General features: G+C 43.5%; 1 protein-coding gene across 4 annotated transcripts in view; it reads right to left on the bottom strand.

The window, feature by feature from the left end:
* Positions 1–841: 841 nt before the first annotated feature.
* Positions 842–13,812, bottom strand: part of DENND5A (DENN domain containing 5A) — a 99,855-nt gene continuing 86,884 nt past the window's right edge. For all 4 annotated transcript variants that reach the window (XM_056116036.1, XM_056116037.1, XM_056116038.1 and 1 more), the window contains 11 exons: positions 13,564–13,648; positions 12,204–12,288; positions 11,315–11,443; positions 8,940–9,061; positions 7,591–7,736; positions 6,647–6,765; positions 6,103–6,284; positions 4,245–4,327; positions 3,641–3,764; positions 2,646–2,814; positions 842–1,194 (listed from right to left, as the gene is read on the bottom strand). In XM_056116036.1, coding sequence (XP_055972011.1) covers positions 1,011–1,194; positions 2,646–2,814; positions 3,641–3,764; positions 4,245–4,327; positions 6,103–6,284; positions 6,647–6,765; positions 7,591–7,736; positions 8,940–9,061; positions 11,315–11,443; positions 12,204–12,288; positions 13,564–13,648 — 1,428 coding nt within the window. In that variant the 3' untranslated portion in view covers positions 842–1,010. The remainder of the gene's footprint in view (positions 1,195–2,645; positions 2,815–3,640; positions 3,765–4,244; positions 4,328–6,102; positions 6,285–6,646; positions 6,766–7,590; positions 7,737–8,939; positions 9,062–11,314; positions 11,444–12,203; positions 12,289–13,563; positions 13,649–13,812) is intronic.

The following is a 13,812-nucleotide window of genomic DNA, read 5'->3' as shown; positions in this document are numbered from 1 at the left end:
GGATCTGGAGATACCAGGCCCTCAGAGTATCTGGACAGTCCACAGTCATGAGCCAGAGGACTGAGGCAATGCTACAGCTGGGTCTATTTGACAGACCAAAAGGCACCCCCCTCACAACCCCACAGAGACATCAGGGACCAGTACAGATTTGTTTCAGGTGTTTATTAAGTGGGCCATACCTCAGCTGGTTTTTAGACTGCAAAACAACATAAATTTAACAATAAAAACATAGTCAGTTAAACTGTTGCAAACTTTTCCTTTCCTTAGAAAAAAAGAAAAAGACTAACACACACACAATGGAGGGTTAAATAAATAATACATTAAAGGAAAAAAAAGGAGACTTGTTAAAACATGCTTATGTTTACTTCTGTGCAACTGTGTGCCAAGAGAAAACGTGATTTTCTGCATGATGACACATCCTAGCATGTCTCCTTTCCAAATAATACTGACAAAAAAAAAAGAAAAAGGAAGAAAGGGAAGAAAAGACGTGGGACTGACTCATTAGTGCTTGTGGAGGCACTACTAAAAATCCCTTTGATTGGAGCTTGGGACATCCCACTCAGCACACCTGGGTGTGGCCCATGAAAGCCAGATATCCATAATAATGTTAATATAGAAAACATTAGTTTAAAAACGACGTGGAATGGCCTTATTAACAGGGCAGTGTGAGGAAGCAGAACTGCCCCGCACACAGCACCACAGGCTCAGTCCAGGGAGGCCGCAGGCTCCCCGCATGCGGTTATGGCGAGGGAGGGCACCAGCTTCAAAATAAGCGGCACCAACCTCGTCTCCCTCTCCCTATCACTCTTTCACATGAAAGTTTAAAAAGCAAATCAGCAAATAAACTCTAAAATAGATTATTTATTCCAAAAATCCTCTCGGTTTCTTTATACAATGAGTTTACATCTCCACTCTGTCTCCTGCATAGCTCGTTAAGTCCCTTTTGAGAAGAAAGGCGAGAGCTGCAGGCCGAGTCTTTCCAGGTCCTCCTGCAAGCTGGTGCTGGAAGGTCAGATGTCGATGCCCTTGACAAGAGATGTCTCCAGCGTGATATTGAACTCCTGCAACGTCTGCAGCACGCGGATCAAGGAATTGACAAGTGTGTGGTCTTTGATCAGGGCCACATCCTCATACATGTGTGCAGTGATGGGACAGTCAGCCAGCAGAGCAATCCAGTGGTGCAGGAGGTGATCTCTGGCAGGGTAGAATTGGTCCATATGGGTTAGAAGGAGAAGTGCGATGCCAATAGAGGAACTGGCTGTCTTCCTCTTTGAACAAAGCCCGAAGCTGTTAGCCACCCCCAGTTCCCTTTTTTTCCCCTAACAGGGCTTAGCAGAGAGGCTTTACATAGCTTTAGCAAGTTCCCACTGGGGCTAGCAACCCTCACACCACCAATCCACTCTGATCCAAATTGGTTCTATCATCTGTCCCAGGCCTGATCCTTCTCCTCCTCTGTTCCCTGACATTTCCTGGACAGTTCTACCACTCACTTTCTTCATCTCAACAGCCAATCTCTCCCCAAGCACTGCTTCTCCCCATAGTACCACCTCAGGCATACTCAGAGCTAACTTCCATACAGCACTTAGCATGCATGTGTCAGGCATGCTGTAAGAGATAACTTTCCTGATAGCCCCAACGACACAAGACAGACTCTATTAGTGTTGTGATTATCCCCATTTTATAGATGAAGAAACTGAGGTACATGAATATCAAGAACTTTGTCCAAGAGAAGACAGCTACTAAAAAGCTAATCTGCAATGTGAACCTAGTAAATCTGACTCTAGAATGCTTTCAACCACTAGTCCAATTAGCTCCCTTCCATTCCTGAACAAACTACTACCTTAAGTTTACTTGGGCTTCATACTTTCAGCTGACCTACTGGAAAAGCTCCCAACACTCCTGTCCATTCCTATGTATATTGTCCATTTCAATTATTATTGTATTTCAGCACCCTCATTAAACTCCATCCTGATATGAGCTCTTTCTCTCCTAGTTTATCAAAATCTTTCTCCCTTCAACAGCTTTCTACTAGGACCCTCTCTACAATTCAACTACTATTTCCTAACTTTGTTTTACTTTAGGGTCCTCTTTATCAGTTCTTCAAACATCAAACTCCCTCCTTACTTTTACCCTCTCATTAAGACTCCCCTCAGGCACCACTCCCTAAACCCTCCTCTGAGCTCTCTTCTACATTCTCAGAGTACCTTATGAATGTGCTCTGGAAGCACACAACACTCTGCCCTGGACTGTAGGACAAGTGAACTTCTAGGTAAATTTTATTCTGGTGGGTTTAAAAAAAAAAAATCAGCTCTAATGTTTGATTCAGTTCTATTTCCACCATCTTCTATAAGAGCTGGAACATTCAGATGTTTGTTAAGAGAATGACACTTGGTTTCAAATTTTGCCAGCAAAGTTGTTACTCCTTCCCATCAAACAAAGCCTTTATTCCCTAGTTACACAGACTCCACCCCTCCAAACCCCCACACAAAAGGTCCTGATGATTTATGAAGGAAACTAAGGGCCTCTTAGGAAGTCCTCCAAAGTCTCACTGGTTATTAACCGTCCCCACCGCTGCACCAAAACAGGTCTCTGATAGCACCTCTGACACCACTTGCTAAGTACTCTGGTCTGTGGGGTCATAGTACCTGGCTCCCAAGCACACCAGCATCTGAAACTTGCCGTCCTTGCCAATGTTCCGAGGAGTATTGTTGATTGCAGTGACAAATCGGCAGAAGTTCCGGGCCCTTGTATGCCAATTCTCCTCGGGGACAACTTCGTTCTGCTCCAAAGTCTCATAATAGGTTTGTGCTTTTTCTGTGAAGAGGAGAAAAACTTTCCAGTAATAAAAACTCTCAAAACTAAAATACCCCTGTCTTGTGGGCCTTATGCCTACCATACCACAGTGACAGGTGAGAACGTAAATGAATGTTCTGCCACTGTCACATTTTAATAAGCTTTACATTCCCTATCCTTGTGTTTTAAGTTCTTTTTGTGAGCCTAGATAAAAGGATGGTCTTTTCTCTAGTCTGGAGAATGGGAAGGGTGGGGGGGGGGTGGGCATCTAGTTTGAAGATGGGAAGAGGGAGGAATACAGAGGGAGAGAGATGAGGTTTCTTGTATGAAAATCTTTCAAGTAGGTACAACACAGGGCTTGTATTTCAAACTATAAACTAGCCTTTTGGGTCTATAAGGAGAAAGTGTGAAGACTCATGATTATAGTACGACAGGGTGCTTAAAAAAAGTCCCTCCTGTCCAAATTTTAGGAGCTAGGGGTAAAGATAAGAATAGGCTTTCATCGCGGCTGGAGTGATAGCGGGTAGGGCATTTGCCTTGCACGCGGCCAACCCGGGTTCGATTTCCAGCATCCCATATGGTCCCCTGTGCACCGCCAGGAGTAATACCTGAGTGCATGAGCCAGGAGTAACTCCTGTGCATCGCTGGGTGTGACCCAAAAAGAAAAAAAAAAAAAAAAAAAGGCTTTTATCATTCCCTTCCAAAAAAGGGGGGGGGGGGGGGCAAACAAACAACATACCTGATTTGAGTCCCGATTTTGAGTTCTACACCCCAGTGATCATCTTTATTATTCTGAATCCCTATTTCTCTACATGCTTTGCCCACCCTCACACCTCCCCCTACTCACCCAGGAAATCCCAAATGAAGACATTTTTGAAGAGCCGGGGTGATTTAAATCCATGCTGGAAAGCCTGCTCCAGAGCTGAGACAAGGCCACACTCTCCGCAAAGCAACAACGTAAGACTGCCTCGCTATATAGATGAAAGCAGAAGGAAAATGCCAGGCTGACCATCAGATAAGATGCCCTCCCACCTGTGCATCCCCAAACCAAGAGCCCTTGCAGGAAGGGCGGGCAGCTACAGACAGTCAGGGGCCTTGTCCATTCCCCCCAGCACCTGGCACAATGTCTGTCTCACAACAGCTCTCAGTGAATAGCTACTGGACGAATAAAAAAAAGGGTCTGGATCACAAACAAGATGCCTCCTGCCCCCAGGTGTACAAAGTCAGTGTGCCCACAGTTGAGGGAGATTCAGAAAATTCAGAAAATAAAGGTACACAGAGATGTGAGGGGTCTAGAAACTCTACTGGGTCATCAATGTGTAAGGAAAACAAGGACACCCAATGCCGATGTCCAAAGAAAAGGAAATCTGCTCAAGTTCAACCCTCTTAGGTGGCACATGGGATGGGCCTGGAATAAGATAGGGTCCTGAATGGAGGGTTGGAAGGCTCACCTCTTTTTCAGGCTTATGGAAATGCTTCACAATGCCATTGACTGCCTCCCCGATGGATTCCTGGATCTGCCCGGTGTTCAGCTCTGATAAAGATCAAGCAGACAATCCCTAGTAATCTCAGAGGTTAACAGTGCTTAGATGACTGAGCAGGACACTAAGGACACAGGGAATGCTCACAAGAGAAGCTGGGCATGGCAGTGGATGGGTTCTAGAGGTTTTCGGCTGCCAGGGCTGGGTCCCTTGGGGCAGGAAGGGGTCTCACCCACTCCCCTCTGGGGCTCCCTGAGTGAAACAGCCTGGCACAGGGTCCAGTGTCATGGTGAGCGTCATGTTTTGCTCCCTTCTGGGAGAGAAGGATGTTCAATCTGAATGGTGGCCAGTGACAAGATTAAAAGGCCAGCCAGAGGTGGCTTATGGGTGTGACTGCTGAGTCACAGAAGACAGGGGGATACAGGTAAAGGATCTCCATTCCCCATCCCATTGAACTCAGTGTTCTCAATCACAAAGCATTTGTGGCTGCGCAATACCTCAAACCACACATCCGACCCATACTCCAATATTATTGCATCACATTTGATAGGGTTCAAAGTAGGAAGCAACCAATCTTAGAGGGAAATATACTTTTTTTTTGCACACACACACACACACACACGCACAAATGGTTCAACCTTTAACATGTTAGAGATCTCTTATAGAAGGGCTCAATGGCCCCTGGGTGAAATACAATAATCTCCACACTCTTTCCACTGAGTATACTTTTTTGTACCATTTTCAGCAGTTTTTCATAACAAATAATACAAAATATATTAGTTCGGTTCTGCTTTGGGGTACGTATTGGGATTCGGAATGGAAACAGCCGAAATATGGTGGTGGGATTGGTGTTTGAATATTAAATGTAATGAAATATTGTGAACTACGTTATAAAATTTAAAAAATTTTAAATTTAAGAGAGAGAGAGAGAGAGAGAGAGAAAGAGAAGCTGGGCACACTAGACCCTTGGAGGAGTGGCTCTCATTCACCCAATTTTGCCATGCTTCATGTTTCCTAAACTTTTGGGAAGAAAGTAAAACCAGAGAGCCAAGTGATACTACAGCGGGCAATACTACAGCGGGGAGGGCATTTGCCTTCCATGCAGCTGACACTGGTTCAATTCTGGCACCCCATCTAGTCTCCTGATCCCCATAGAGTGATCCCTAAGAAGAGAGTCAGGAGTAAGCCCTGAGCACCGCTGCATGTGGCCCCAAAACGAAAACAAAAAAGAAAGCAATATCAGTACCTTAAAGTTCTATCTTTAGGGGCTAGAGCCACAGAACAGCGGGTAGGGCTTTTGCCTTGCACGCGTCCTTGCACGCGGACAACCCAGGTTTGAATCCCAGCATTCCATATGGTCCCCTGAACACCGCCAGGAGTAATTCCTGAGTCCAGAGCCAGGAGTAACCCCTGAGCATCGCCGGGTGTGACCCAAAAAAGGGGAAAAAAAAGTTCTATCTTTAACAGATACTGATTTAAAAAAAAAAAAAAGCTTATTTTTTATATTATCCTAGAGCTTCGAGGACAGAACAAATGAGAGCCAAAACTTGCTATACTGCCCAGGAACCCAGAAGGAAAAGCAGAACCAGGTATTCTCTGGGACCATTTACAAGTAGCACAAAGGATTCAGGCCAAGAGAAGTTCTCCCCTTTCTTTCGAGGACATAGAGTATCAAATCCCTGCACTGATTCAAGAGAAGTGACAAATATCTGAGGCTACTTAATCAGAAGAGGTGTCAGGTAAAATTTTGCATAGGCAAAAGTCTGAGTTCCCAGAGGTCTATCCTCCAGTTTGGGTGGCATGAGGGTGAGTCCCTCCTCTCACTTACTAGGTTTATTATTGGGTGAGATGGTAACAAGCCTCCGGATGACGCTGGGGGATTGCTGCAGGGGTGGGGTCCGGCATGGCCTCTCGTCCACCTCGGGCTGGGATGTAAGCAGCTCCCCAACTAGGACCCGCTCCAGGCTTCCATCATCCATGCCTTTTCCCAACCATCGGCCACATGGGAACCTAAAGGGTCAGACATAGCCTGTTAGAGCTGCCAGCTTGTGTCCTTCTTATTGATGTTCAGCAAAACCTCCAACAAAACTGCCCCCCAGGTACAACCAGATCTACTTATTCCCCTGTGTCATGAGGGAAGCTACGGTGATGGGTGGTCCAAAACCTAAGCATAGCAAATCCATTTATTTTCACTTGGAAAATTCTATTCTGTTTCTTTCCAGTTTGTGAAGCAGAAATAAACAAGAAGCTGCCTCAGCCTATCGTAACCTAAAAAATATCTTAGAGAATACCATCTCCCCAAGCATCAAAGAGTCTCTGGTGGTAAACCTTAACATTTCACTATATTAGGATGTCACTGGAGAAACACTTACTTGTAAGTATGTCCTGTGATCTCATTCCTGACCATCACATATTCCACCAGCCATTTGGCATACAGACCCGAGTTATCATGGCCTATCTGCACAGTGGTGAGCTTCCCCAAATTCTGGTACTGTGAGGAAACAGCCAAACAGAGGAGACAGGGTAGGTCAGGTAGGTCAAGAAAATAGGAGAAAAGAGCAATACTTTTTGGAGTGACAGATCTGAATGGCTGCCTGCAACCGAGCCCCCTGGCGTCTGCAAGGACAGAACTTATGGCTCCACCTACTTGTAGGATTAGTGATATGACACAATAGTGTTTCAGCAACTGCTGATGCTACCTGAATGAAGAATAGGGAACAGGAGCAAAAAACTCCAAAAAGAAGGCAGTTCAATGTAAGAGTTTGTTTGGTCTTGGGAACTGAAAGAACTTTTACTGAGTGAAAGGGACATTGGGGAACTAAAGGTAGAAGGAACTAAGAATCAAACCAAGGGCCTCATGTATGCAAGACGGAACTTTAGGGCTGGAGCGACAGTACAGTGGTTACAGTGTTTGCCTTGTATGCAACCGACCTGGGTTCAAGTCCTAGCATTTCATGTGGTCCCCAGAACATCACCAGGAGTAATTCCTGAGTGCAGAGCCAGGAGTAACCCCTGTGCATCGCCGAGTGACCCAAAAAGCGAAGAAGAAAAAAAAAGACAGAACTTTACCACTAAGCCATACCTCTGGCCCTCAAAGGACTATTGGGATAAAAGGACTGAATTCACTATGGTCAAGGAGGCTATACAAATCCAGACAGGGAGGTATATTCCTATTGGAAGAAGACTACTCTGAATATTCAGGACTAATAAAGCTATGCTGATGCATATAGTAAGGCATTCTTACAGCCCCCCAAACAGCTGTTACAGACTCAGATCCCCATACAGTTTGGACTTTTGGCCCCTGAAGTACACGTACCTCGAAGGTCATCTCTAACATGTTCCTGGGAATCTGCAGAATCTGTGTCTCACCCAGTTCTCCTGAGATGCAGATCCATGGGTTAGCAGTGAACATGGAACCCCCCAGCTTCTTGCTTGGTACAATCAGGATGTGGTATGGAATCACTATTTAGAGGAAGTCACAAAGGCATTGAGAGGAATCAGAAATTCTTTCCATAACTTCCCATAACTAGCCTCTAAATAGCCCAGATATGTTGGCATAGTCTCTGTTGTACCAACCCCAGAAGAGTACAAAGCAGCAGGTCCCTAGGCACCTAATCCCTGGCTGGTTTAGAATACTAGACTAAATCACCACCTCATCCCCACTCCCATCTATCTCCCTCATTCCAGAGTTATAACCTGAATAGCAAATATGTAAGATGATATGCAGGCTGAGAGATAAACAAACCTGTTTCTTAAACAATGTCATTACCTCCTACCATTGTACTAAATTAGCTTTCAGAATATTTCTCAATCTAGTATCTCATATGTTCTTTACTGTCTTAGGAAAAACCACACAGGTATAACAATTCCTTTCTGTGGCACTAAGGGGGAAATAGTTTACCTCAGTCTTCTAAATTCTAAATTCTAATCTAGTACTACTTCTATGGAAGCCTACAGACCTTACTTCTGAGAAAGAGGATCAGTGACTACATAAACAAGAGACCTTACACTGAGGCTACTCAGTCAGTGGCCCAAATCATCAGTCATGGAGAAAATTTAGATACTAGCCCCCACCTGAAATAACAGCCAGACATCAAATAAAAATGAGGTTCAAAGGGTTTCCTTAGAACTTTCTTCCTCACTCCATAAATATGGGGACTGAAACCCATAGCAGAGACAAACTATGATCATAGACATAGAAGGAATTAGGGCAGGACAGAGCGTGGGTTCCAACCCTCCCATGGAGTTTTCTCGGCTGCTTTAGGAAATGCTCTATGAAGACCAAAACTTTGTTGAGCTGAGTGACCCTCATAAGCCCAGAACAAATATTAAGGTTCTCTACAGGTATGCAAGAGGATAGTGCACTTTTCCACCCACTCTGCTCTACCTTCATTGCTAAAGCTGACAGAACAGTGTCTGAGACAAGTGATAATAGCTAAAACACTGAGCTCCCCAGTTTTCTTATTGAAATTTCTTATTCAAGATGTTTCAATAAAAAACATACAGGAAAGAAATAGCACCTGTTTTCCCACAGAAACCAAAGCAAGTAGACAATACAAGTGAGTGATAATCTTCTTTCATTAAAAAATAGTGAGGTAGCCTCAGGCAGGCTCATGAAGGCAGACTGGCATTGACAAGGGTACAGGGGAATCCAGGGCTACTCACAGATAGTTGTGAAGACATTGGTGAAGCAAAAGTAATCAACAGCATTGAAAGAAAGGAGGTGGTAGAGGAACTGTTCCTTCTCATCATCACAGCGCAGAAAGGCATACCGCTTGTACAGCTTTCTGTAGGAGAGGAGGCAATACATCAGTGTCCCCAGCCAAAAGGAGGGAAAGCAACTAAAATTATTTTGTTTTGAAAAGACACATGTAATGGAAGGAAAGATGCCAGGCCTCAAGTTGTTTAGGAAAAGCTAACATAAGAACAAAGCAAACTACTTTTAATGAGGAATAGAGGGAAAGCATAAGCTATAATGAGAAGAACAAGAACCAACTCTACCTATGTCCAGGAGTTTACGCATTACAGTGTCAAATGTTACCAGTCATGGGATGCCTTTTCCAAAATGGAAAACTTGGAATAAAGTTCCATTAAGGCCCTTTCAGTATTCTAGCTAGGTCACTGCCTCAGTGTGTGGTATTGGAGAAGCAACAGTAAAACGTCTGTGATCACCGCTCATCCCCAGAACTATTCTTAGACCTGAGACCCAAATGTCAGAAGTCTGAATGTGAATGTAAGCCCTGAACAGCTCCAAAGGGAATGAAGAAATCTAAGTAACAGGAAAGGAAGAGTTGTGCAAGTCATTTCCTCACCCTGTTCAGACTGTCTCTCTGCTTGACCCTTCATCCCCACCGCTTATTCATCAAAGGCTAACTTTTCTAATTGGCGCTCCATGAATTACAAAGTTACAAAGATACTCATGATTGAGTTTCAAGTATACAATGTCCCAACACCAATCCCTTTAGAAGCATCCAATACCCTCTACCAGTGTCCCCAGTTTCCTTCCCACCTTCCCCCACATCCCCACCCCCTGCCCCACCTTCCTCTGTGGCAGTCACTTTTCCCTCCATCGTTTTAGAATTCCTTTCTCTTACTTATCCCCCAGACCCCACACCTGCCCCAGTGGCAAGCTTCCTACTCAAGACCAATACTCCCGCTCTTCATTTCTATTGCCTTTGGGCACTGATATCCCCTTACTAAGTTTCTTTATATCCCACATATGAGTGTGATCATTCTGAGTCTGTTCCTCTCCCTCTGACTGGCTTCACTCAACATGATACTCGCCAGATCCATCTCTGACAACAAAAGCCCTATGCAATGGGGTAACAGTAACAACTTCTCCAAGAAAAGGGAACCCAGAGAGTCAAACACACAGGACCTCAGCAGAAAAGTGCAGAGGAAACGTAAGAAGGGAACTATGCTAGTTGTGAAGAGATTCAGAGATCTAGAAGGTTCTTCCTAGACAGGTTTATAAAGTAAACAGATAGTTCACCAACTACGTCCTATTAGTACAGTAATTAGAGAGTGATGCACCCATTCTCACAATAAATCTAGGTAAATACCACAATATAGAACTATCCATGATGAGCTGCCAAATAAAATGCTCTTAGTACAGCAAGGAAGGCACTTGACTTGCATATGGCCACTTTGGCCACATGCAATCATTCAATCTCCAACATCGTATATGGTCCTCATGAAGCACCAGGAGTGATTCCTGAGTACAGAGGAATAAGCCCTGAGCACAATGAGGTATGCCCCTCCCCCCACAAAACAAACAAATAAAACTCTCCCTAGGAATTTCAAGAGTCAGAGGCTACAGTGATAACAGAAGGCTTTCCAGAACAAGAAAGGGCAAAGATCACAGAGTAGACATCACAGAAAAAAAGAGAAAATAGGTTGTGTAAACCAGTTTGGCTACAGTTACTGATTCAAATTGAAGGTACTAAATATTCAAGTCAAAAAGTTTACAATCTTCCCATATAAGTCATAATTTTCTACCCTAAAAAGCCACAACCACCTTCAGGAAATTTAAATGCAGTGTAGCTGCGGAGATCAATAGAGAATTAGGTAGAATAAAACTCAGGCAGTGACAGTAAGTAAGGAAACGTCAGACAAAAAGCTTCAGATTTGCTAGTCACCTGCTGAGAGGTGATAGAAACCATAAAAATGGGTGAGACAACTAAGTGAGAGCTCCAAGTGAGACAGTGAGGAGAATATGTGTGGACGCAGATAATTGAGGACTGTGGAAGAAATAGAACCAGACAGTTTAGGATCAAAACAGTCATACAAAGTCAGTTCCAAGGAGGCGGTACTAGAGTCCTACATGCAGAGTAATAGTGAAGAGGGAAAAAAGAAAATATTGCAAAATCTTCATATATAACTTCAGGTTACTAAATATATCCACAATGATATACTGACTATATACTCTTCCTCTCACCCAACCTGGCCCAATGCTCCCTCCCCTTCCTACACAGACATTTCTAATCTTGTCCCCAGCAATCCTGTGAGCCAGTTCTGTGCCAGGTGGAGTGGTCCCTTACTTGGTGAGCTCATGATCTGAGAGAAGCTGCTTCAGGTGTCTAGAGAGTAGCTTTTTTTCCATGGACAGCCGAACCCATGCTCGGGCTTTACCTACATCAGTCTTGATTTCCCCAATGTTCTGAATATGCCTGTGAAAAGAATAAGAAATAAGATGTAGAAGGTGAAGCAGGAGATGCACTACCAATACTTCTCCTACAAATCAAAAGAGAGAAGTTAGGTAGATATCTCAAAGGGTGAGAGCACATGATTTGCATGAAGCCGTCTTGGGTTCGATCCCCAACATTGCATGGCTTCACACACAGAGCTGGGTGTGGTCCAAAAAACAGAAAAAGTAGGAATAATAATAAGTAAGCCAGGGCCAGAGTGATAAAAAAGCAGGTATGGTGTTTACCTTGCATGCAGCTGACCTAGGTTCTACCCTGGCACACCATAAGGTCATCGGAATTCACCAAGAGTGAACCCTGAGCCCAGAGCCAGGAGTAAACCCTGAGTACAGCCAGGTATCCCCCAGCCACCCACCAAAAAATAGTAAGTTAAAGGAGATACTGAGGCAGACCTATTCTGTCCTGAGAGTTCATTTCTCTTGTGCTCTGATTTCTGGATTTTCATGTAGTTTACTGAAGAGGGGAGGGATAGGGAGGGAGCTAACCTTAAGGGATCCTTACACTTTAAGACCCTGTTTAATTCTTTCTAAATGTCAGGAAAGTCAACTGCATATGTAACTCTACAAATGCATCATGAAGCACAAGACCAATGAGGGTTTCCTATTTAGCTGAAATGCTAGAAGTCCAAGTCACTAAGCCCTTGCTTTTGAAACTGCTGTTACACACCTACGCAATAACTGAAAACAGGATTTTAATGATTTACTATATATGAATTCAAACTGACCTCATATCCTGAATGAGAGAGATCCTCAGGGGAGACATGACTGAGCTGGCATCAGATTTCCTCCGTTCTGAATCAAGAAGTATTCCTAGAACAAAAAAGTTGTTCATGTCCAAAGAGACTTAAATGACCAAATATATAATTCATTTTTAATTAATTTATTTTTACTTCACTTAAAACCATCCATTAGGATAAGAACATGAAGAAGAAGGGAAAAAAAGGTAAATAGACTGGAGAGGTAGTTTAAAAGAGCTGCATGGTCCCCTGAGCACTGATGAAAGCAACCCCCAAATCAGCACTGAATCAGGAGCAGTCTCTGAGCACTGCTGGGCATGGCCCCAAAACAAAAACAAAAAAGGTACACAATCTCCCTAGCCAGGAGGGAAATACAAGATGTTATTAGGGAGGAGATACTGCCAACTAGAGAACTGTCCAGGAAGGGACACTTGTAGAATGGAACAAACACTAGACCCACTAGAGATGACAATGTTGCTTGCACATATGAGGTGTTGGGCTCAATCACCAGCACCATACCAACAAAAAAACTATATTAGGGCTGGAGAGATAGCACAGCGGATAGGGCGTTTGCCTTGTAAGCGGCCGACCGGGGTCCCGGAGCACCGCCAGGAGTAACACTTGAGTGCAGAGCAAGGAGTAACCCCTATACATCGCTGGGTGTGACCCAAAAAACCAAAAAAAAAAAAATTTTTTTTTTTTAAAGATACCACCAACCAGCTCCAGGAGACAAGAGGCTTCTTCTTCTATTAATTCACTGTTCGGTCTTAAATAAATTCAGTTCCTCTCTGGATCCCAGTTTTATCCTCTTATAAAACAAGCATGCTAGACTAGATCTCTCAGGTCCCTAAGAACTCTGACAATTTTAGAAATGAACAACAACAAAAAAAGTGTAACATCATTTCATCAGATCTTAACTCTGATGTGCTGGAAAGCAAGACATTGTCAGACTCTCTTAAGTGACAGAGTAGATAATCTCAATATCCAAGTCAGGAATAAAACACTAAAACCAGGTTGCTCCAAACACAGGACATCAATACCACCCAAAGTAGTTTAAGTCCTAAATTCATTCTAAGACTGACTTCTGATATAAATCTTCTCTCACTGACCAAAATCTTGGCATAAACTATATAATGAAAATTAGTATCATCATTTTGACATTTTACATCAATTTGGAATAAATAATAAAATGAAAGCTAATATCAACATTAACATGTTGATCAGAGAGCCAGTGGCTTAACATTTAAAAACAGAAACATTCCAGAGGAAGTCCATGTCACGATCTGAAGCAGGCATGACAGTGATAACCTGTATAGTGTTTTCTAGAATAGTGTAGAAGACGTCTTACCTGATGAACCAAGGCTTCCTGATGTGAGATTTCCTTGACGGTTTTCTTGATAATGTAATAGGTGAGACCACAAGGCTGATTTCCCCTGAGATCGATACAAAAGAGAAATAGCTATCAATTTAGATTTCAGAGGTCAGGAAATCCTGTGAGTCAGAGATGTTTGAACATATACAAACAGGTTTTGGCTGAAACAGTTTCTATACTAGTTATTATCTTGATGTACATCCAGATGCAATATATACAATTATA

Source organism: Sorex fumeus, unplaced genomic scaffold (assembly GCF_029834395.1).
Source record: "Sorex fumeus unplaced genomic scaffold, SorFum_2.1 ptg000030l, whole genome shotgun sequence".
In the NCBI taxonomy this organism is placed as follows: domain Eukaryota; kingdom Metazoa; phylum Chordata; class Mammalia; order Eulipotyphla; family Soricidae; genus Sorex; species Sorex fumeus.
Note: the sequence above shows the minus strand (reverse complement) of the source record. Positions and strands in the feature narration are given on the sequence as shown.